Source organism: Pteropus vampyrus, unplaced genomic scaffold, assembly GCF_000151845.1.
Source record: "Pteropus vampyrus isolate Shadow unplaced genomic scaffold, Pvam_2.0 Scaffold85, whole genome shotgun sequence".
NCBI classification, from domain to species: Eukaryota; Metazoa; Chordata; class Mammalia; order Chiroptera; family Pteropodidae; genus Pteropus; species Pteropus vampyrus.
Window position 1 is genome coordinate 1,656,346 of NW_011888866.1, and position 25,320 is coordinate 1,681,665.

The 25,320-nt window shown below is 36.9% G+C and overlaps 1 protein-coding gene and 1 long non-coding RNA gene across 3 annotated transcripts in view; both read right to left on the bottom strand.

Annotated features, from left to right (window-relative positions):
* Positions 1-308: 308 nt before the first annotated feature.
* Positions 309-25,320, bottom strand: part of USP3 (ubiquitin specific peptidase 3) — an 80,445-nt gene continuing 55,433 nt past the window's right edge. For both annotated transcript variants that reach the window (XM_011363368.2, XM_023532526.1), the window contains 6 exons: positions 23,104-23,210; positions 22,858-22,938; positions 6,558-6,676; positions 5,229-5,342; positions 5,003-5,070; positions 309-3,240 (listed from right to left, as the gene is read on the bottom strand). In XM_011363368.2, the coding sequence (XP_011361670.1) occupies positions 3,075-3,240; positions 5,003-5,070; positions 5,229-5,342; positions 6,558-6,676; positions 22,858-22,938; positions 23,104-23,210 (655 nt within the window). In that variant the 3' untranslated portion in view covers positions 309-3,074. The remainder of the gene's footprint in view (positions 3,241-5,002; positions 5,071-5,228; positions 5,343-6,557; positions 6,677-22,857; positions 22,939-23,103; positions 23,211-25,320) is intronic.
* Positions 15,198-16,155, bottom strand: LOC111742016. Its single transcript, XR_002781139.1, has 2 exons — positions 15,447-16,155; positions 15,198-15,415 (listed from the first exon to the last, which is right to left on the bottom strand). It is a non-coding gene; the product is annotated as an uncharacterized LOC111742016 (long non-coding RNA).

Consider the following 25,320-nt stretch of genomic DNA (forward strand, 5'->3'; position numbering starts at 1 on the left):
TGTGCAGTGAGTGTTCCCATGGCTACACTCGGTCACCTGGGACCCATGCCTGGCTGCAGGAACACACTTTGCTCACGAGCTTTGCCAGGGCCCAAGTGAAGAGGCCACATCAGCAACAGAGGGGACATGAAAGGTTTAGGGGACAGTGGAGGTTGAGGTGGGATAAGTGTATCTTACTAGACTTATGTACACTAAACCAATGAAGGAGAGGTTTGGCTTTAAGAAATAAATACGTCCCCAACCCCAGAAACCAAGCTGCTGAGTAGGTTCCACAGGTGAGATACACATTTAACACCAACCAGGGCCAGTATACTTTACCGGTTTAATTCTATTACATTTGTCATCACTAGACACTGAGTAGAATACAGTGGATAAGCAAAGGTTTCTCCACCATGGAGAGAGATTTGTGTTGCCACAAACTGTTTCTATCACCCCCCTGTGTGGGAGGACTTCTGAGAAAGTTTTCTTGTCCAAGGAGCCATGTGACCCGGCATGAGGCCCTGCCTTAGCATAAGTTCTCTGAGAAGCCACATACATGCCTGAGACAGCATGGCACAAGAGAAAAAGCCCTGAAGAGCACACACACACAAAAATCAGCTTTTAAAATAGGTGTGATAAGGCTACACAGTTAAATTTTTAAAATACAAATAGGCACATTTACATCACTGGTGTTCAAGTGCACAATTCAAATGGATGCAATCATTTTTCCAAAGAGCCTTCGTGATACCATTCAAACATTTCTGCTTAAAATCAAGCAATAAAAATACAAAAATTCAAAGAGACGTGTTTATCTCTTAAGCCAACAGTGTTGCCTGAGGACCACTTTCCTCAACAAGGTAATCCAGTCCATTGCTAAGTTCCACCTGGCATAAAAAGACAGCTTTTCACCACCATCAACACTGCCCAAAGCTTTATTGTTGAAGTCATAACAGCTGCCCATTCAGCGATACTAACGATCTAAGTGCAAATGTTAGAAGTTATAGCTGTGTACCTTCTAAAGCAAAAGAGCCTGGATTCATAGGAGATACTTAGCAAAATCAAAGAAGATGCACATTTCAAGTTCAATTAGATGTGGTGTTAATGTACTGATTAGATCAAATTATGCAAAACTCATTTTTGTAGATCAAAAAGTCAACTATCACAATTTCATATGGTTCAACCTAATCTAATTTAGCGCTGTAAACCATTTTAAATACACGTTCACCTCTTAATTATCTTCTAGACTCTTTAAGTGGTAAGACCTAACACGATGGCAAAGTTTTTCTCTGGAGTGAAAATTTAGACCAGCCCTGTCCAAGGAAACACTACGCATCGGTGGAAATGGTCTAGCGGTGCGCGGTTCTGTGCCACAGAACATGAAACGGGGCTAGTGCGACTGAAAAACTTAAAGTTAATTAAATTTGTGGCTAGTGACCACCTGTACCGGACAGGACAAGGTGAAACGTAATTGCAATTTGTTCCTAGTCATGTTAAAGTGTTTAGCAGATGTGTTCTGCTCTGAGAAAATATGGGATTTATGCAGCTAATACTAAAGTGGAAAATGAAGCCGCATCTGCTCCTGCAACTTCAAATATCTGGCCTAGGACGGCAGCCACCAGAATTTCTTTTACATTTACACACTTAAAATCTTTACTTTTTTGTTTAATAGAAGAAACAAGATTATCAAAAAGTCTGGTTGGCTGGCTTAACACGAACTACTTTCTGTCCCTTGTAATAACTTGTAGAAAATTGAGAAGGGAGAAAAATAATGATTGGGACAAGAGATGAGCATGAAAACAGTGTGTGGTCCATGCGTACAGGCCTATTTTGGAGTTCCTTCTCTAAGTAATTTGCAAGTAATGCCACCGCCACCCATAATCGACAGACTGGCTTGAAGCACGCGCGGAAATCACGATCACCTTCGTTAAATGGGATTCTGGTTCCAAATTTCAATTTAAGTTAAATCTAAATAGTTCTTGTACCTATTTTTCTTAAGAACAATTTTAAAACAAAGACTACTAAACTCAACAGGAACTCTACTTATTCAAAGTGAGAATATTTTTAACTTGCTCTGCTATCAGGATAGGCCAGAGTTTTTAAAACCTTAGAGTAATAAAGATTCTCATTTCCTTCTGTAGAAGCAGACCCCACAGTGTTACATGAAGGGCAGATGATGGTCAGAATCAACTCTGGAGGTTGGCATTTCAACCCCAGATGGCAAAGCAGGAAGAAAGAGTGAAGCAGACATGCAGTTATCCCCAGTGCTACAACTAATGGGGGAATTAGGTGCTGATTCAAAAAAGCAAACAAAAGCTATGGTTGCATCTCACTGGGTAACACCTATGCCATGTAGCTGGGTCACAGAATTTTTTTAACACTAAATGTATTTGGTCTTATTTAGACTTTTCTGTACTCTCACCTCTATTAAAACACACATAAAAATACCCCCAAACCAAAAAACCAACAGAGTAATTCTTGAATTTTCAGTACAGGTACCACTGAACCACCAAATTTATTTAGTGCTGATAAACAGCAGCCTTGAAAGATACCAGGAGCATCAATTACCTGGTCTACTCAATGATGCACTCTGTTATCTCTTACAAGCAAAAAGAATGATTACTGAGCAGTCACTGAAATCTCGTGGGCCACAAATTACATGCACACATGATTCTTGATTTAGAGTCAACCTGATCTCCAGTACAGCAGGCAGTTATGTCGTTCTTCATGATCAGGAACCGAGCTTGCTTTCGGCATGTGAGAGAAACCAAAGCACTGATGCAAATGTGCCTCAAAGTGAGAACTGAAAACATTAATATAAAAAAGTCAAATAGAACTAAGTTCTTGGAACTACATATAAAAACAATTATTACAACTAAAGCAGCAAATCAAAACATCTGCTGAGGTTTTCTGGTAGAACTAAAAAAAAAAAAAGTTGGTGCCCATGTTCAGTAAGTCACTACCATTGACAAAATAAAACTAAACCCAAAATAGGAAACTGAAAAGTGCATAATGAAATTAAATCTTGGATCAAGTATTTATGGAAAACTGGAAATGTTTGTCCGGTACAGTTGACGAATAATGATTTAGAGGAGGTATTAAAGTTTATCTGATCCAGCTTTGGCCTGGCGTTCCACATAAAAAAGGATGTAGGCCTTTGCCTTCACAACGGTGTCTTCATCAGTCAATGTTACAGTACTGTCATTGAAATGGAACCAGCGACCTTCATGAGTTGCATATGCTGTGTAATGTCCAGAACCAACCCTGTAAGGAAAAGTCAAAATATCAAAGACGACTATAGAAATCAGACGGAACTGTGCAACCATGAAACTCACAGATATATAAATTTTAATAAGTACTATCATCAAAGAATAAATCCTGGAGACTTGTTTAAAATGGCTGTTTGAGCTCACATTTTTATCTTCCTCAAAACCCACCGAAATGACAAGGAATATATTGACACTGGAAAACAGGGAAAAGTGCCACTGACTGACCAAAAATTGAGGATTTTCTAGAATACATAAAGGAGTGTATTGGATTAACAGAGAAACCCAATAGCTAAGGAACTCTCAATATAATTAAGCATTGGTCAAGGCCTGTGGAAACATGGGAAACTGAGAACCAGATTCCTCATTAGTCTTGGGGGAAAAAAACCAAGCTTAAGAAAGTCGTCTGCCTCCAGGGAAGCACTTTCCCCCTACTTTGGCCGTCAGGGCTTTTCTCTGTCAGCCTGACCCACACATTCTCACTGGAGCCCCGGAGCCAGCCCTCCCAGGCAGAGCAGCCTTCTGGTACAACAGAGACCTTCACAATTGCTAGAAAAAACGCTTACCATTTACCAATAATTATCAACCTCATCCTTCATTTATCATGATCCTGAATAAACAACCAAAAGTCATCAAAAAGATACGTCCCAAGAAAAACAGTAAAGCAGTTAACCATTGAGGAATTTAATGCAAAAATACAAAAAGAACTCTAAAAATTCTAATTAGTACCAACGGTTTTAAGGAGATACTGCAACCATAAAACAAGAATAGGCTGTTATGAAAAAGTTATCAGAAAAATGTGATGGCCACAATCTAAATATTTCATGGAGAAGCTAATCTTCGATTTGGATAGAAATGAAACCCAAATTGGTGATTTGGAAAAACAAGCCATGGCAGTTCTCTGAAACAGATGGAAAACATGAAAGAATAGTTAAAATGTGTGAAAGACCTAAATTCACTGTACATTTAACAGGAGTTCCAGAGGGAGAATAGAGAATGGGGTGGAATAAATAAACATTTCCATGAGCTGAAGCCACCAGACTAAGCTTATCCCTATCAACTATCAGGAATATATATGATGTAATTTCTTAACAGGATCCTACAACTTTCCAAAGAGAAAAAAACAGGCCGCCTATAAAGAAGTGAATGAGAGTCAGACTTGTAGTGGACTCATCATTTATAATTCTATGAATGAATGGTGAAGCAACTGGACCAATGTCTACAAAGTTCTGGAGAAAAGGATTTTCAACATGGATAATGTTTTGCCCAAGTAATAGTAGTCTGTAAGTTTGAAGGTAAAGCTGTCATTCTCAAACAGATCAGAAATCAGACCGTAAATGCCCCTAATACAAAATTTTAGGGGGAAAAAAAAATCAAGAATTATTCAACAAAATAAAAAATCTTCAGAGAATATAATGTTAAGTTATAAATAATCTTCCATTTTCTCTCATTTAAATATCAATCGGCAAAAGAAATAACTTTAAAGACTACTCAGGATTTTATGGACAACAAGATTGGGTTCTAAATGTTGGCCTCGAATGAATCATGCTCCATTTTGCTTTATGTACCTTCTCTTCGTGGTTCACAACATCCTCTCAGGAATGTTCTTTCACACCAAAACTTAAAGAAAGTACTACTTCATCTACTTGAATGTATCTGAATCCATTTTTTAGGGAGTTTGGGAAGAATTATCAAGAGTAGTGCAACACTGCAGGTCTACACTGCTATTCCCAACCATGCCGAGGCCACCGCATACTCACCCAGAGCCGTGGTGCACCACCACAGCAGCGAGGTCATACAGGCAACTCTCGGGGCCGCTGTTCTCGGGCTGCAGAAACAGGGAGAAGGCATCCCGGGCCTGAGTTAGAAGCAGTGGTCAATGGCTTCAGTACTTCCTGCCTCAATAACCTCTACCCACTGTCTGTGAAGACGTAATTTTACCGAAGAGCCATCTTTTCACTAGGCTAACCAAGGTAATTACCTTACCTCTAGCAAGTAGCATTTCATGTCTAGGCCTCTCAGTGGAAATTCTACATATATATCAACTTTGTTTCTTAAATATGCTGTCCAATGAAATCTTTTCAAATGTAAGCATAGCACCTGGATGAGAGATAAGGACAAAGACTGTAAATAAAACACCTAATTTACCTTTCAATCAAAATTACTTGGTACTAATGTCTCTCAAATAATATTTTAGATGGCCTATCAGTTTTTCTTTTGATCTTTGATATTGCTTTCTTCCACACATACATTATTGTGATATTATAATTTATAATAAATATATATTTGGTCTTAGTTCTCTTTTCTGGGACTACAGCTCCTAAAACCCTTAGAATTTCCTAAGCAATGAGAGTGATAAACATGTCTTATGTTAATGAGGTGACTGGTAGACCTCACCTTATGATGAAGGCTGGTTGCCAAGAGAACAGACCAAGTGATTAGAGGGCTGGAACTTTCAGTCCCACCCCCCTCATCTCCAGGGTGGGGAGAGGGAATAGAAGCTGAATGGTCACCAGTGGCCAATAATGTAAACACTTACACATATGTAATAAAGTCTCCATAAAAACTCAAAAACACTGGGTTTGGAGAAGATCCAGGTTGGGACACCAGGTGCCACCATATGCCAGGACCCAAACCCCGCGAGAACAGAAGGTCCTTTGTTTGGAACCTGGCTCTGTATATCTTCATCTGGTTGTTGATTCATATCCTTAAATATGCTTGATAATAAATCAGTAATCTAGTAAGTAAACAGGTTTCTTCTGTTCTGTGAGCTGCTCTGATCAATTAATGGAACCCAAGGAGGGGGGCAGGGCAGGTGGGCATAGGAACCTCTGATTTACAGATAATCAGAAGTACAAGTAACCGCCTGGACTTGCAACTGGCATCTGCAGTCCAAAGAGAAGGGGGTCATGGTAACTTCCAGTGTGTAGGTCAGAAGCATAAAGTAACAACCTGGGCTTGTGACTGGCATCTGAAGTGGAAAAAGGTCTTGTGGGAATAATTTAGCCTTTAACATGTGGAATCTGATGTTATCTCAGGATAGTCTCAGAACTGAGTTGAATTGTAGGACACCCAGCTGGTGTGGGAGAATCGTTTGGTGGTGGTGTGGGAGCTGCTCTCCCCCTCTACACACTGGAAATGGTTATCAGGACACGCTGAAGTATGCATTCTCAAAGGGTCTATTTAGCTTTTACTGAAAACCCTAGAGACCAATACAGAACAGATCACATAAAGTTATAAAAATAATTTGTTTTCTCATCAGTCATAAGCACTTTCCCCTCAAAACTGCATTATAATTTGAAACTTAACACTTACCTTGGGTAGTTTTTGAATCCAGAACTTTTTAGTGGACTTTTGTTTCTTTTTGCATTTGTGGCACATATATAATTCTGTCTCATCAAGTTCTTCTAAGTCAGTAAAACTGCGAAGACAATCTAAAACCAAAATGATTTTGAGAGCATTAAAAGAGGAAGTCTTTAATAGAGGTAGAGTATTGTGGAAAACAGACTGAGAACTTCAAAGCTGAACGACTCAGGCTCAAATCTCCACTTTATTAGCTATATGTGACCTTGGAAAAGTCAGCCTTTCTCAGTTACCAAAAAAAGACCAAATTAATAATAATAATAATAATAATAATAATAATAATAATAATACCTACTTTGAAGAACTGCTGTAAGAAATAAAAATATGTATAAAGTGCCTAGCATCATGTTTGACATCTGGTAGCACTATTATTTTTTTAGATGGTATTATTGTTGTTGAATTGCTATTATTAATGAAAGAATTAGTCTGAATAACTGATAAAAATGGTTTCCCAATGAAATCAGGTTGAAACAGCAATTTTCTCTCAATATCTTACATTACAGAGGACAAAACCCAAAATTCATAAAAAAAAAAAAAAAGGCAAATTTAGATCAAACATTTTCACAATCAGAACTTATTAAAAAATAAACACAGATTATAGAAGGCTGCATTATCGGTCTCCTACTACACCCTCCAATGGCTCCTTCATTCCAGACTCTACTCCCAATCCCCTGGATAAACCAGAGCTACATAATTTTCTTTTAAACACTTAATTGTGTAAACTGGGCCTTGGTAAACTGTGGCCCCAAGCCAAATCCAGCCACCTGGCTTTGTAAATAAAATTGTCCTGGAACACAGCCATGCCCATTCATTTATATATTATTACCTGTTGCTGCTTTTAAGCTGCAACTGCAGAGTTGAGTCACTGGGACCAGACCTTTATTTTATACGCTGTAGAAGCCTAAAGTATTTACTTATCTGGCTGGCCCTTTATAGAAAAAGTTTGCTGACTCCTGGTACAATCAGTAGTATATTCAGAAGTCTATAAAATGTATGTATCATTCTGTAGAGAATTAATATTATTCTATTTAAAGAAAAATATGAATGCTTAAGTACCCACCACTCAGGTAGAGGAATGGATTCTCTCCTGTACCTGAGGAGCCCATTTATGTGAATGGCATCCCTTAGAGTCATGCAGTGGGCAGCCTGTGCAACCACATGCAGGAGCCGTGTTGGGAGCTTCCTGTGTGTGCCTCTTCCCAATTACGAACGCCCTCTCCCCCTAGAAGCAGCCAGTATCCTGACTTTTGTGTTAATCATTTCTTTGCTTACCTTTATAGATCATAATGTGCATCTTTAAACAATATACTGTTTACTTTGAAAAGCTGGATAGCAAGCACAAGCCTAGCTATATAAGGAAAAGCAACACTATCTCTGTACTCAAGAATTTCCATGTCATAGTCGGCCTTGGCTTCCATGACAGAGTAGAAGGGCCCCATCAGGGGAGGTTAGTGGGACAAGGTCTAGCAGAGCTTGGGTGTGGGCTGGTTATTGCATAGGCCAGTATGTGGCCAGGGGGTATAATTGACATATAACATCAGTTTTGGGTGTACAACATAATGATCTGATAAATGTGTTATGCTGAAAATGATTACCACAGGAAGTCTAGTTAATATCCATCATCATACATATCTAGAAAATCTTTTTTCTTGTGATGAGAACTCTTAGCAACTTTCAAATATGCAATACATATTATTAACTATAGTCACCATGCTGTATATTACATCTCCATGACTTTATTTTATAGCTGCAAATGTGTACCTTTTGAGCCCCTTCACCTATTTCACCCACCTGACCCTGCCTCTGGCAACCATTAATCTGTTCTGTTTCTATGAACTTGGGTTTGTTTTTTTAAATAGGTTCCACAAATAAGTGATATCCTATGGTATCTGGCTTTCTTTCTTATTTCTCTTAGCATAATGCCCTCAAGGTCCACATTGCCACAAATGGCAAGGTTTCCTTTCTTTTTATGGCTGAATAATATTCCGTTGTTGTTGTGTGTGTGTGTGTGTGTATCATATTTTCTTTATGCATTCATCCGTTGATGGACATTGAGGTTGTTTCCATATCTTGGCTCTTATAAACAATGCTGCCATGAACATGAGGGTGTATATATCTTTTCAAATTACTGTTTTCATTTTCTCCCAATAATAATACAGAAGCAGAACTGCTGGATCATATGGTGATTCTATTTTTAATTTTTTGAGAATCCTCCATACTGTTTTCCACAGTGGCTGTACCAATTAACATTCCTACCAGCAGTGCCCAAGGGTTCTCTTTTCTCCACATCCTCTCCAACACTTGTTTTCTCGTCTTTTTAATGATAGTCATTCTAACAGGTATGAGGTGATATCTCACTGTGGTTTTGATTTGCATTTTCCCTGATGATTAGTGATGTCAATGCCTTGTAATATGCCTGTGAGTCATCTGATGTCTTCTTTGGAAAAATGTCTTTTTAAATGGGATTATTTGTTGTTGTTATTGTTTTGCTACTGAACTGTATGAGTTCATTATATATTTTGGAATTAACCCATTATCAGACATATGATTTGCAAATATTTCTCCCATTCAGTAGGTTGCCTTTTCATTCTGTTGATTTCTTTTGCTATGCAGAAGCTTTTTAGTTTGATACAGTCTCACTTGTTTACCCCTATGTTTTCTTTCAGGAGTTTTATGGTTTCAGGTCTTACATTCAAGTCCATTTTGAGTCAATTTTGGTGTATAGTATAAGATAGTGGTCCAGTTTCATTCTTGTGCATGTGGCTGTCCAGTTTTCTCATGACCATTTATTGAAGAGGCTGTCCTTTCCCCACTGTATGTTCTTGGCTCCTCTGTCATAAATTAATTGACCATATATTCATGGGTTTATTCTGGGCTATTCTGTTCCACTGAATATGTGTCTGTTTTTATGCCAATATCATACTACTTTGAATACTATAGTTTTGTAGTACAGTTGAAATCAGGGAGCACGATGCCTCCAGCTTTGATCTTCTTTCTCGACTGCTTAGGCTAGGCAGTCTTTTGTGGTTCCATACAAATTTTAGGACTGTTCTATTTCTATGAAAAAAATGCCACTGGAATTTTGATAGGGATTACATTGAATTTATAAATTGCTTTGGGTACTGAACATTTTAACAATATTCTTCCAATCCATGAGCATATAGCATACCCGTTCGTTTATTTGTGTCTCCAATTTCTTTCATCAATATCATAGTTTTCAGTGTGCAGGTCTTTCACCTTGTTGGTTAAATTTATTCCCAGGTATTTTATTCTTTTTGATGAAGTGGTAAATGATATTGTTTTCTTAATTTTCTTTCTGATAGTTTGTGTATAGAAATGCAACAGTATTTGTATATTGATTTTGTATTCTGCAACTTTACTGAATTCACTTAGTTTTAACAGGTTTTTGGTGGAGTCTTTAGGGTTTTCTATATATAATATCATGTCATCTGCTAACAGTAAGTTTTACCTGTACCTTTCCAATTTGGAGGCCTTTTATTTCTTTTTCTTGCCTAACTACTCGGTCTAGGACTTCCAATACTATGTTTAATAAAAGTGGTGAGAATGGGCACTTGTCTTGTTCCTGAACTCAGAAGAAAGGCTTTCAGCTTTTTACTGTTGAGTATGTTTGACACAAGCTTGTCATATATGACCTTTATTATATTGAGGTACCTTCCCTCTATACCAAATTTGCTGAGTTTTTTAAATCATAAATGGATATTGAATTTTGTCAAATGGTTTTTCTGCATCTGTTGATATCATATGATTTTTATCCTTTATTTTGTCAATGTAGTGTATCACACTGATTGGATTTGTGGATACTGAACCATCCTTGCATCCCTGGAATAAATCCCATTTGATCATGGTGTATGATCCTTTTAATGTATTATTGAATTCAGTTTGCTAATATTTTGTTGAGGATGTTTGCATATAGATTCATCAGGGATACTGGCCTATAATTTCCTTTTCTTACGGTGTCCTTGTCTTGTTTTGGTATCAGAGTAACGATGGTCTTGTAGAATGAGTTTGGAGGTGTTTCCTCCTCTTCTATTTTTTGGAAGAGTTTGAAAAATATTGTATTAATTCTTCTTCAATGTTTGGTAAATTTACCAGTGAAGCCATCTGGTCTTGACTTTAGTTTGTTGGGACGTTTTTGATTATTGATTCAATCTCCTTACTACTAATTATTCTGTTCAAATTTTCTATTTCTTAATGATTCAGTCTCGGTGGGTTGTATTGTTTCTAGGAATTTATCCATTTCTTCTAGGTTGTCCACTTTGTTGTCATATAATTGTCTATAGTTATGAGCCTTTGTATTTCTGTGGTATGAGTTGTAATGTCTCCTCTTTCATTTCTGATTCTGAGTCCTATTTTTTTCTTGGTGAGTCTAGCTAAAGGTTAGTCAATTTTATTTATTTTTCTTAAGAATAAACTCTTAGCTCTTAAGTGTCACTGGTCTTTTCCACTATCCTTTTAGTCTCTATTTCATTATTTTTGGTGGCACAGGGGTAGGGCTCTGATCTTTGTTACTTCCTTCCTTCTACTTTGTTCTTCTTTTTCTAGTTCCTGAAGGTATAAAGTTAGGTTGTTTGAAATTTTTCTTATTGTTTGAGGTAGGCATCTATCACTATAAACTTCCCTCTTAGAACTGCTTTTGCTGCATCCCACAAGTTTTGGCATGTTGTACTTCCATTTTCATCTGTCTCAAGGTATTTTTTTATTTCTCTTTTGACTTCTTCTTTGACTCACTGGTTGTTCAGTAGCATGTTGTTTAATCTCCATGTATTTGTGTATTTCCAGTTACCTTCTTATAATTGATTCCTAGTTTCATACCGCTGTGGTTGGAAAATATATGATTTCAATCTTCTTAAATTTATTAAGGCTTGTTTTGTGGCCTAACATATGATCTATCCTAGAGAATGATGCATGTGCTCTTGAGAAGAATATTTTGTTGCTTTTGGATAGTATGTTCTGTATATGTCTATTAAGTCCATCTGGTCTAATGAGTTGTTTAAGGCCGACATTTCCTTATGGGTGTTCTGTCTGGATGATCTATCCATTGATGTAAGTGGAGTATTAAAGCTCCCTACTACTATTATATTGCTCTCTCTTTCTCCTTCTAGCTCTGTTAATATTTGCTTTATATATTTAGATGCTCCTATACTGGGTATACATTTACTAATGTTATATCTTCTTATTGGATTGACTCCTTTATCATTATGTAATACCCTTGTCTCTTATTACAATCTTTGTTTTAAAGTCTATTTTGTCTGATATAAGTATAGCTACCCCAGATTCCTTTTGGTTTCCCTGTGCCTGGAATATGTCTTTTCAATCCCTTCACTTTGTCTCTTGGTGTCCTTACATCTGAAGCAACTCTCTTGTAGGTAGCGTATCAGTGGGTCTTGTTTTTTAATGCATTCAGCTGCACCATGTCTTTTAATTGGAGAATTTAGTTCATTTACATTTAATTATGTACTTATTACCATTTTGTTAAGTGTTTTCTGGCTGTTTTGTAGTTCTTTTCTGTGCCTTTCTTCTCTTGCTCTCTTCCTTTGTGGTTTGATGACTTTCTTTAGTGGTATGCTTAGGTTCCTTTCTCATTATCTTTCTATCTAATAGGTTTTTGCTTTGTGGTTACCATGAGGCTTACATATAACTTTTTATAAGTCTATTTTAAACTTATAACAAGTTTGAACACACTCTAAACTTCTACATTTTTACTCTTCTTCATTCACATTTTATGTTTGATGCCACATTTTACATCTTTTTTTTATCTTGTGTATCCCTTAGCTAATTATTATAGTTATAGCAATTTTTACTACTTTTGACTTTTAACCTCATATGAATTTAATGTGATTAATCTACTACCTTTACTGTATATTTACCTTTACCTATTAATTTATACTTTCATATGCTTTCTTGTTACTAGTCAGCACCTGTTCTTTGAAGCTTATAGAAGTCTCTTTAACATTTCTTATAAGGCTGATTTAGTGCTAATAAACTCCTTCAGCTTTTGCTTGTCTGGAAGACTATCTTTCAATTCAGTATTATATCTTTGCTGGGGAAAGTATTCTTAGTTGGAAGTTTTCTTCTTCCTGCACTCTGAATATATCATGCCACTCCCTTTTAACCTGCAAATTTTCTGCTGAAAAATTTGATAGTCCTATGGGGCTCCCTTGTACAAAGCAAGTTGTTTTTCTCTTGCTGCTTTTAAAAGTCTCTCCTTGTCTTTAACTTTTGACATTTTAACCATAAGGTATCAGTGTGTGTCCCTTTGGGTTTGTCTTATTTGGAACTCTCTGGGATTCCTGGATATGGATGTCTGTTTCCTTCCTCAAGTTAAGGAAGTTTTCTGTCATCATTTCTTCAAATAAATTTTCTTCCCCTTTCTCTCACTCTTCTCCTTCTCGGACCACTATAATGCGAATGCTAGTCTGCTTGATGTTGTCCCATAGTCCCATAAGCCAGGGGTTCCCAACCCCTGGTACTGGTCTGTGGCCGATTAGGAACCAGGCCACACAGCAGGAGGTGAGTGGTGGGCAAGTGAGTGAAGCTTCATCTGTATGTGCAGCCACTCCCCAGTGCTAGCAACACCGCCTCAGCTTCACCTCAGATCATCAGGCATTAGATTCTCATTAGAGCTCTGGTCCATGGTGCCAAAAAGGTTGGGGACTGCTGTCTTAAGCTATCTTCATTTTTCCTTCATCAGGGATATTTGCCTGTAATTTTTATCATATCATTCTTTTTGCTGCTCTGATTAGGTGAGTTCCAGAGCCCTCTGAGTTCACTGATAGTTTCTTTTGATTCATCTCTCTGCTGTTTTCAGTTATTATATTCTTCAGCTCTGACTTCTATTTGGTCTTTTATCTCTTTGTTGAAGTTCTCACTGTGTTCATCCATACCTTTCCTGAGATTGAACTCTTTATCAGGTAAATTACTTATCTTCATTTCATTAAGGTTTTTTCCTGAGGTGTTATCTTGTTTTTTTCATATAGAATATATTTCTCTGTTTCTTCATTTTGCTTCACTCTATGTGTTGGTTTCTAAGCATTAGATGAAACAGGCACCTCTGCCAGTCTTGAAGGAGTGCCTCCTGTAAGAGATGAACCTTAGCATGCAACCCTGCCCTAGCTCTTAGTTGTCTCTCAGAACAACCTGTGATTGTCCAAGCAACCTATTTTATTTTTAATAGTTCCCAGTAGTTGAGGATGTGCCAAGACTTGTCAGTATCCCAAAGGGGAGGGTCTTCATCAGCCACTAGATTCAGGCTGATTCCAAACCAGACCCTCAGGCAGCAGTTTTTAAAGTATGCAGATATATATGGTCCTGTGAGACTGCATCTGGCCACCAGAGCCAGGTGATCTGGAGGTGTCCCCTGGAGCTGAAAAAAGCTGGGGCTCCATATAAGTATTAAAGTCCTTTCTAAGAGATACTGGCAAGCTGTAGCAGGCCAGAAGAGGAGCACAAAGATGGTGTACCCCAGCCTACATCCCAAGAGCAGCTCTGTAGGCCCCTAGATATATGCCAAACCTGAAGCCTGCCCCCAAGGACAAACTCCAGGACAAGCAAATAGGTCTCTTTGAAAGAAAGACTGGGGGTGTGTTTCAGTCTGATATCTATTCAGTATTGTGGGGTGCTAGCCTGTCAAGAACTCTCTCTCCAGTTGTTATGGTCTTATGGGACCCGGGAACGCAAGCTTCCCTGGCCACCAGAGCCGGGAGACCAAAGGGAATCCCCTGACCAGCAGCCACGAAATCAACAGCACCAGACAAGTATAAGAGCTCCCCTTCTGAGATACTGTTGCTGTGGAGCACAGCAGAGGGAGAGCAGGAAGATACCGCCCACCCTCTGAAGACTCTGGAAGGATTACAGTGGGCCTTTACATGTGTGTTTAATTAGAAGCCTGCACTTCAGGCTGCAGCTATGAAGATAAGCTAATAAGTCTCTTTTGTAGAAAAACTGAGCTCCTAGGTCTGTTGCCTCTTGCTGTGTCCTGAGGGTGGTGGCTGTTTAAGAACTTTCTCTATTGGTTACAAGTCCTGTGGGACCTCCAAGCGTAAGCCCCACTGGCCGCCAGAGCCAGGTGACATAGAATTGTCCCCTGGCAGCACCCACAAAAACTGGAGCACCAGATGCATGTAAAAACTCCCCTCTGAGATATACTGGTACTCTGGAGTGTGGCAGAGGGAGAGCATGAAGATGGCACCTGCAAGCCTCCATCCCCAGAGAATACCCCAGCAGGCCCCTGCCCCTAAGGCGACTACTTTAGGATTAGCAAATAAGCCTCTTTCACATAAAGTCTGGGTGCTTTTCAATCAGCAGCTTCTGGCCTGGCCCTAGGGTGAGTGGGTCTACATACAAGCCCTTTAAGAGCCATTTCTCCGTTCACTACAGCCTCATAAACTAGGGCTAATCTCTCACATACAGGTCTTAAAAAGCTGCAGTATCCAATGTGGGGTTCAAACCTTTCACTCTTCAGGGAGAAGTGCTGGGTTTTAGTTCGCTCCTGATTGTGGGTCACTACGTCAGGAGATGGAAGAGACTGTGTCTCAGTCTCTCTTACTCGCTTCGTTGTGGTTTCCTTCTAACTTCCTGATGTGCAAGAGTTGCTCAGCTAGTTTTTAGGGTTTTTCTTTTTTTTTTTTTTCAGAGGAAATCATTCCATATGTACCTACAGAGTCAGTGTGTCCACGGGAAGAGGTGAGCTCAGGACCATCCCACGTTACTATCTTGAACTGGAATTCTTCTCGTGTATTTTAAAATAAGCCTTTGCTTCCTGATCCCAATACCTGGAATATAAATCCCACCTGATCCCAATACCTGGAATATAAATCCCACCTCTTTCTCCCCTCAACTCAGTGTACTTCTCACTTTTTTTGAGGCTTTCCCAACCTCCTGTGGACACTGAGCCCTCTGTCTCCAACTTTGTTCCTAGTAGATCTCATAAACATAACATTACCAACTTGCTATATTTTATGTCAAGGATGGTTCCTAGAAAAGGGTATACTGTTTTGACCTTATACGTCCTGAAGCAAGTCTCAAACACTAAACCCAAATTTATAGTGACGCTGTCCTCAGAGGCCTCCTAAATTCCACATTTCTAGCTAGAAAGAGCACTGACTACACCACAGACTGGCGGGTACCATGAATCCCTTTAGACTGATTATTATGGTGTTTGTAAGCTCTGAAGCTAAATTATGGGAGCTTTCACCACCAATTATTTGTTGCATCATGTGGAAAGCTGTGGCCTTAAGCCACAGTGGGGGTAGGAATTAGATACAGGAAAAAAAAAAAACCCAACAATTTTCCCTATTTAAAAATCATCATGTAAAAACTCAATAAATGAGGAAAAGAAAGCAACTTCTTCAACATGATAAAGACCATGTAAGAAAATCCCAAAGTAAACATCGTATTCAGAGGTCAAAGGCTAAAAAAACTTTTCCCCTAAGATCAGGAACAAGACAAGAATGCCCCTTTCACTTCTATTCAACATAGTACTGAAAGTTTTAGCCAGAGTGATTGAACAAGAAAAAGAAATAAAAGGCATCCAAATTGAAAATGAAAAAGTAAAATTATCCCTGTTCACAGATGACATGAGCTTATATGGAGAAAACCCTAAAGATAAAAAAAGAAACTGCTCATACTAATAAATGAATTTGGCACAGTTGTAGGATATAAAATCAACACACAAAAATCATTGTTTCCATAAAGAATCCAAAAAAGGAAATTAAGACAATTCCATTCACAATCACATCAAAGAGTAAAATTCTTATTAATACATTTAACCAAGGAGACAAAAGAACTGTACTGAAAACTATAAAACATTGCTGAAAAATTTACAAAGACAAATGGAACAACATCTCATTTCAGGGCCTGGGAGACTTATTATTAACTTGACAATACTACCCATAGCAATCCACAGATTCAATGCAATCTCTATCAAAATCCCAGTGGCATTTTTTTTGTAGAAACAGAAAAGCCCATTCTAAAATTCCTATGTAATCTCAAAGAATCACGAACAGCCAAAACAATCCTAAACAAAAAAGTCGCAGGACACAACACGTCTAATTTCAAAATTTACAAAATTATAGCAATCAAAACTGTGTAATGCTGGCATAAAGTTAGACATACAGATCAATGAAACAGAAAGGAGAGCTCAGAAATTAACTCTCAAATATATGGTCAATTGATTTTTGACAAGAGCAACAGGACCATTCAATAGAGAAAGGACAATCTTTTAAACAAATGGTGCTGGGAAAATTGGATATTCACATGCAAAAGAGTGAAGCTGGACACTTAATATCATATATCAAAATTAACTCAAAATGGATCAAAGGCTTAAACCCTTACAAGACATAAAACCCTTACAAGAAAACATACAGAAAAAGCTTCATAAAATTTGATTTACCAATTTCTTTGATATGGCATCAAAAGCACAGGCAACAAAAGAAAAATGAGATAAACTGGTCCTTGTCAAAAATTTTAAACTTTTGTTTACCAAAGGACACTAACAAGAAAGTAAAAAGACAAACCACAGAATGGAAGAAAAATATTTGCAAATCATTTCTCTGATAAAGAATTACTAGCCACAAAACAGAAAGAACTCCTATAACTCAACAACAAAAATAAACCACCTGACAGCAGTACAGGAGTGATCTCTGCTGCCTGTGCCCTGAAAGGCAAAGGGCTCTCCTAATATTCCACATTCAAAGTAAAGAGGAAAATTGAAATCTCTAACAAAGCTGCTGTATTTATGAATATTAATGAATAAAAAGTGCTTGGATGTTTTACCTTAAAAATAAACCACCTGATTAAAAAATGGGCAAAGGATTTGAATAGACATTTCTCCAGAGAAGATATACAAATGGTCAATATGCAAAGATACTCAACATCATTAACCATTAGGAAATCAAAACCACAATGAGATACCACTTTATATATATTATGATGGCTACTATTTAAAAAACAAAAAATCGAAAATAGAAAATAACACGTGTTACCTAGAATGTGGAGAAATTAGAACCATCATGCATTACTGATGGGAATATAAAATAGTGCAGCTACCACGTAAAAAAGTTTGGCAGTTCCTTAAAAAATTAAACACAGAATTACATGATCTAGAGATTCCATTCCTAGGTATATACTCAAAAGAACGGATAGCAGGGACTCAAACAGGTATTTGTACATTTAGGTTCATTAACAGCATTATTCACAGTAGCTAAAAGGTAGAAACAACCCAAATGTCTATCAACAGATTAACAGACAAGCAAAATGTAGTATATTCATACAATGGAATATTATTCATCCTTTAAAAGGCAGACAATTCTGATACATGCCACAATGTGGATGAACATTGAAAACATACTAAGTGTGATAAGCCATTTACAAAAAGGATATACGGTATGATTTCACTTACATGAAATACCTCGAATAAAAGCAAATTCATAGAAATCAGAATAGAGATTACTGAGGCTAGGTAGATGGGGAATGGTGAGTTATTATTTCATTGGATTAGTTTGTTTTGGATGATTTAAAAATTCTGGAAATAGTGGTGATGGTTGAATAATTTTATGAGTTTACTGAATGCTGCTGAATTGTACACTTAAAAACCATTAACATAGTAAATTGTTATGCATATTTTACCAGCACAAAAAAATTAAATAATTAAAAATCAACATCTGCTTGAAACTTTACCAAACAAATAAGAGGTCAGGCAAAAATGATGACTGAGATGCTCTGTCCCTCAGCCTCTCCATCCTATTCACCAGCAAGACAATGGTCCTCATGTCTCCTCAGCCACACAACACTGAGAAGTAGAAACTACTCAACAACCGGGAAGCCTGTTTTCCTATATTTAACCTACAACAAACCACTTTCTGAAAGGGCCTCTCCCCTGTGTATGGAAGCATGCAGTCATTCAGAAAGGGTTACTAATGAGTTAGCAGGTAGTATTTTAAGTCTTTTTTGGTAATTATTTAGAACCTCTAATTTCAGGAATTTGATACCTTTAGAAGGTATCAAATTATCTTAAGACTATATTACCATTCCACAGCAACTCATTTGCAGTTTTGAGATCAAAATGTAAAATACACAGAAATACTGGACTGCTCTCCAGTTTCTTCTTCCTGCCTGACACCAGTGGGCACATCTGCAGCCACACTGGCAGCCCTCCCTCTGTCCATCCAACAATTCCCACAAGCAGGCCCTAGGGCCACAGCACCTGGCCCTGTATCACTCTGCTCCTTTTCTGCAAATGAAGCCCCTCTCTGTAGCAACCTTCCAGTCCTCAGTTTCTCCCCAACACCAAGGAGGTTCTTTGCGCCTTCCCCCAGCATCTTCTTGCTTTCCAACATTTTCTTCCATTGTATTTTTCTTCCTCCCTACCAGTTTGAGACAGAAACTTACAATGTAACCAACTTATGCATAAGATAGTGGAGTTCCCTCCTTTTCACGTCAGACCACGTGACAAACCAAAATGGAATGAAAGGTCCATTAGACGATTCGCGAACAAGCAATACAAGCCAAACCTGGTTTTTCAAACACTCAATAAGTGGTGGCCCAACTGCCTCTAGGAGCCCTCTTTGTGTTTTCACACCTCTCACTGTGGCTGTGACAGGCTCAGGAGCCCCACACCTGCTGCTGTACCCCAAACAATGAAACAGCCGCATTGTCACAACTGCATCAGATCAGAAGACTGGTGTGCCCACGGGCAGCCTCTAGGGAGTTTTAATAAAGAAGCAACATTATACACCCTAGCTGAATTAGTTGAGAACTAACTCCCACTACCAGTCATCTCCATATGGGTTTTACAAAGCTTAAACTCTCCTGAAAACCTAATGCCTATTTGTAATGGTTTCTATGGGTTAAAAAAAAATAACCCACAATAATTGCAAAGTTCCAACTGCGCCCTTTTATAAAACAGCTTTTGCAACAAAAATATCCTTAACCATGGTAGGCTTATAAGGGATGTTTATTCTCCTCTTTGCACTCTTGAATTTTCCCCAAATTCTACAATGAACATACAAAGAATTTTCCTTCTTTGTAGCACAGAAAACCATTACTGAAGCATATACACACAATTTCTTTAAGAGGAACACTGCCTAGATATAGCATATCCTTGACATTCACAGATTTGCAAATTGCCATTTTAACTATTTGAAAAGTCTGACCCTGAAGGGTACTACAGTTTAATATTTTGCAGCAGCACGAATATGCATTTCATCTCAAAGCTCATATGTGGAAGTGAATGAATCACATGGCCAGTGAACAGCCTCTCTCTACCAGCTACCTGGCATTCACATCTCAGCAAAGCTTTGCTATTCTCTACTGACCTTCACATTTCTCATTAAGGATCTGAGGAAGCTACTTAAAAAACTCATTTGTATTTTATTGCATTTCATGAGGAAAAAAAATATGCCATGGTGGTTTCTGAAACTCCTAAGATTTTTTTTATAAGTGTCAGTTTTCCACATAGTAACTGTTAAATAGCATCCCTATAGAGAACAGGGAATAAAACTGGTTTGTTGAAGTTATTAGATCACTTTTATACATTATATAAATTTAATTTAGCAAAGCAGTAATTGAGAAGTATGTATGAATTAATCCACATTTTGTTTTACTTCCCCTAAACAAATACCTAATAATAAAGGTGATACAAATAGGTTAAAAACTTTCAAATAATATAAAAGAACATGAAAAAATGTCATGATCCATTTCTTCCTGAACCCCACTCTAAGATAATCACTATAAAGAGACAGTGTATGCTGCTCAAGTTTAATGTACATATGAATGGTTTTTATCTTATACAAATGGATTCATTCTATGTACATACTTCCATGGATAGTATTTTACTCTACAATATTTTGTAGTTATCTTTCTATGGCCTAGCTATTGATCAACTTTATCTTTTTTAATTGCTACATAGTATAATTTATTAAACCAATGCCCTACCGGTGGGAATATAAATTGTTGAATTTTTCTGCAGTAATAGAGAATGGTTCAATGAACATCTTTTACATGTTATTGTACATATTTGCAAGTGAAATTACTATGTCTAAGGAAATGCCTATTAAAAATGGTGACCATTACCCTCCCAAAACAACTGTACCAATTTACACTAACACTAATAACATGAATGCCCACTTTCCAAAACTTTCACTAACGATGGATATTATCTTTATCATTTTGACAAATTTTGCTTTACTTACTTTCTTGAATTTTTCAGATGTTAAATTGATCATTTATATTTTGCTTATTCAGATACTTTGCCCAAGTACTTTTTCATATATGTTACAAATATTTATTTCAAGTTCATCATCTCCATTTGCCACTTTTCTTGTTTGTAGTACCAACCAACCACCTAGTTGTGTCACACACGCTTCCCCTGGACGGTCTCAAGAAAGGGGGCGGTCAGCATTAAAGCATTCTGGGGTAGGTAGTAAGTGAAATGCTACAGAACACAATAATAACCAAATACATGACTAACTTAGGATGGGGGACACAACAAAAAGAAAGGAAAGAAGCCTGAACAAACCAGCGTCTCTGGGTGTTCCAACCAAAGATTATCCAAACGTACTGGGTTTGGTTAAATGTTAGGAAACATTTTTCAAGTATATATTCACATATTTATATTGAGGAAAGGTATTTTTTAAACTAATGTCAATATTATTACTATTCTTGTTGAAGAAATTACAAAATGAAGTTAATTCAATTTAGATTTTGTAGTTTGAGGCTAATTCCTTTAATAATTTAATTCTCCCTGATATCCTCTGATTAAATGATATGTTTTATGATTAAGTTAGCTTATAAATTCACATGCCAGAAAATGAATTGACATTAGATATCAAGTATATTGTGATATTTTCTTAACCTTTAACAGGTCAAAAACAGTTTTGGAGAAACACACTGTAGCCATATATTTTGGGGATAAGTGAAGTGGATGGGGCTTTCTTAAATTTCTTCTGTATTCCTGTTCAAAAGAGACAATCAACTTGCTTAGGTGGGAACAAAGTGAAAGCATCTACAAGATGTTTTCATATGCAGAGTTGTTTTGTTCTCATTTTTTTGAGTAGCCCAGAGTCTTTGACAGTCACCCCCCAAGAGATTTCCAGAAACTACCGGAGCAACAGTGCTACAAGCAAGACCTCTGCTGCTCTTAATAAGCCAAACGCTGCACAACGCACTGGTGACACAGAAAAAGAAGCCTGCCCCCTCCCCCAAGAGAAAGTTGTATTTTTACCAGGATAATTTGATGCTAGAACAGCGCTGTCCAGTAGAATTTTCTGCAATAATGGCAATGTTCTATATCTGTGCTGTCAAATACAATAGCCACTGGCCATGTGGTTATTGAGCACTTGAAACATGGCTAGTGCAGGTAAGCAACTAAAATTTTTTAATTTTATTTTAATTAAATTTTAATAGGTATATATGACTATGGTTACTATACTGGACAGTACAGTTTTTGACCAATAGAATCTTTTGTTTTTTAAGAGATATAAATAGATAATTACAATAATATGCCCTAAAATAGTTGAAGAAAAGAATTACTTTCAGTAAACATACAATTCAGGGTAGAAATTATGTTACTTGCCTTCAGTGTAAAGTTACTTAATGATAGAATACATACTAGGTCCTCTTTTTTTCTTTTCTAGTTTTTTCTTTTTATGACTAATAAGAACAATGAGTCATTTTAGTAATTGGTCAAGAATTGGTCTTCTGCCTTGACTAAAGTAGTTAATATTCATCACGGAAAAAACTGTTCAAAATCTTGCAAAGTAAATGTGAATTTTAACACTCTTGCACTTAAAAGTAGGGCCTCCGGTTTATCCAACAGTGGTTATCAACAGATTTCTCAAACTATTAGTCATACAAAAGAATAAATAGTGCCACAATTTATAAACTTTGCAGAACATTCTTTCTTTCTATGGATACTAGGGGAATATCCGCAGAATAAATTCTATTTCATTAGGTCAGAAAAAGTTTTGTTACCAACTTTCACTTTTAAAACCAGTATTAAAAAAAGAAAGGTGAGAAAATAGTTTACACTTGACCTAATATCTCTGGCAGGCATTAGTATTAAATAGATTTTTGGAGGGGACAGAAGGAGACATTCAAGTTTGACTTTTGTTAAGTTAGAACACAAATTCATTAAAGTGATTAACAACACAGCACATATAGATGGAGTTTATAAATCTATTAAGCTATATCAGAGAGAAAAAAAGAATTCTAGAACATTAATTTAGTATCTTACCTCGTAATGAACAAACTGGTCCATTTTCTTGATTCTTAGAGCGCTTATTTCTGAATTGACTTGGAATATCTAATGAAAGATCTTAAAAGGAAATAAGAAAACAGCTGTTAAAGTCATATAACCACATTCAAAAATTAATTTCAAAACTTGATGTATTTTTAATGATTTATCTGTCTTAATTTTCAAAGGAAATATTAAATTATTATTTTAATACAATATCGTATCTCCACATACCAAATGTCTTACCTAGGAATGGATCAAACTTTCTAGATTCTGTCCCACATATGAGACAGTTAACCTCATTTTGAAGGAAGCCTCCGAATATAGCCGTGACAACTGTAGATGCTCCATTTCTAAAGAAAATCACCACAGAAAATATCTCAGTAAAAACTAAAATGTGTAAAATCTATAGGTCACTCCCTTTGGGGGAATGTATACCTTTTTTATTTAAATTACAAAATAATACAAAAACTTCAAAAGTGTACATACTAAATAAAGGGTTTAAGCCATTGACTGGCCTTCCCCCAAGCCCTCTTCAAACCTACTATTTTCTCCAAAAGTAACTAATACTGGACATTTATCAATCAGAACATGTGTATGCCTACTCAGGGCAGGAGAATCCCTTACTCGCCAGATATATCCCTCAGAAAAGAGGGGACTGTCTTATATTTGAATCTTTACAAGGCCTCTCATCTTACAGGGAGCTCTCAATTACTTTACTTTGAACAACAACCTCAATCACAGATAGATTTATGTTTTTCAGATGGTCCTCTGTCAGATTTGGGGAAAAAGAAATTTAATACATATTTAGTAATTACTGGTTTGGGTATGACTTCGCAATTGAAGTGAATACTACTGTCAACAACGAGCCTTATAAAAAGCTCACTTAAAATAATATTGTAAATAATTCCTTTGTGGAGATCTAAAATATGTCACTTTAAAGACAATAAAAAACCAATTATCCTAATGCTAGTTAACCTCTAGGTGCCTCAGCTTCATCAAATGTAATAAAAGGAATAACTTTAATCTATATCAGATGCCTGGTTGAAGATGAATGAGTTATGTATAGACAGTGCTTTTAGACAAGTGCTTACTAAAAAGAAAGCTCTTAAACTGTGTTAAGGGTGTTTTCATTAGCATACTAATTAGAATCATACCTGCCTTTTGCTTTTATTTTTTTTTCCATAAGTATATATTTTGAACATGTATGTCCCTCACTCTTTTTAAAAGCTTCATGCCATAGTGTGGACATAGAATGGACACAAGAACAACTGAGAAAGTGCACCATGGAGAGCATGATTAGCAAGCACTCTATTATATAGCACTTACTACATGCCAAGCTGCAGTCTAAATACTTTCCATTTATTAAATCGATTAACCCATACTCTATGAGGTAGACACTATTATCCCAATTCACACACCAGGAAGCTGAGGTCCAAAAGGTTAAGTAACTTGGCCCAAGGTCACATAGTTAGTCTGGCCTGAGCAGCTGCTCTTAACACTATGCTCCTTCCCTTAATTTAACCATTATAATACTAATGGATACTGGGGTTGTTTTGACATTTTTCTATTGTTAACAACACTACAACAAACACCTATATGTCACTCTGTGCACTTGTGCAGTTAACGCGAGCAAATAAACGCTTTTATGCTAATACCAATCTGAGGTGATTTCTGTCACTTGCAATCAATAGTACTCCTAATACACTGAACCGTACTTCCTGAACTGCTCTAAATTCACCCTACTGTAATGATGAGACCAACAAAACTCACCCAAGCAATTCTGCTTTTTTTTTTAAAGTTTGCTTCTTTGGCTTCCTTCTTTTACTGGCAAAATTAATATATTGCAGCTTTTTAAAAAGTTGTTCATAGGACATACGGCTTTATTTAGAAATTAAACAAAAAGGGAAGATATATTGGGAACTGGAGAACATAATGGCCATTTCTGGTTTTAGGTTTAATATCTGTGTCATAAACAAAGGACATACCCAAAAACTATCTACTGAAAATAGAGGGACTATGATTGATCAGTTCATACTGATGTTCACAAACAATGCTGCCTTTAATTTAAATAGAAACTACTTTATTACAAAGCAGTACATTTAAACTCAGTGTTATTCTTCCTTTATAATTTCTGCCTCAAAAAAGGACACTAATCAAGTCAAAATATCGAATTTTTCAAAATACAAAACAGACTTTTTCATTTAATACTATTTTAAATTCTACCAGGTCATGAGTCCTTCCTTTTCTCTACTGGATTCTAATTGGAATCATAGCTACTAGGACCTGGAGGAACAAACATTTTGAGAAGTATGACTATTAATATTGTTTACCCTTCTCAGAAACAGACAGATTAGCTATGAGACTGTTCTATCATTAAAAAGAACTTATCTTACTAAATCAGATTTATGGACTACCAGGCAATACAACAGAGACTCTTATATATTACTTAATCTTTCTTTC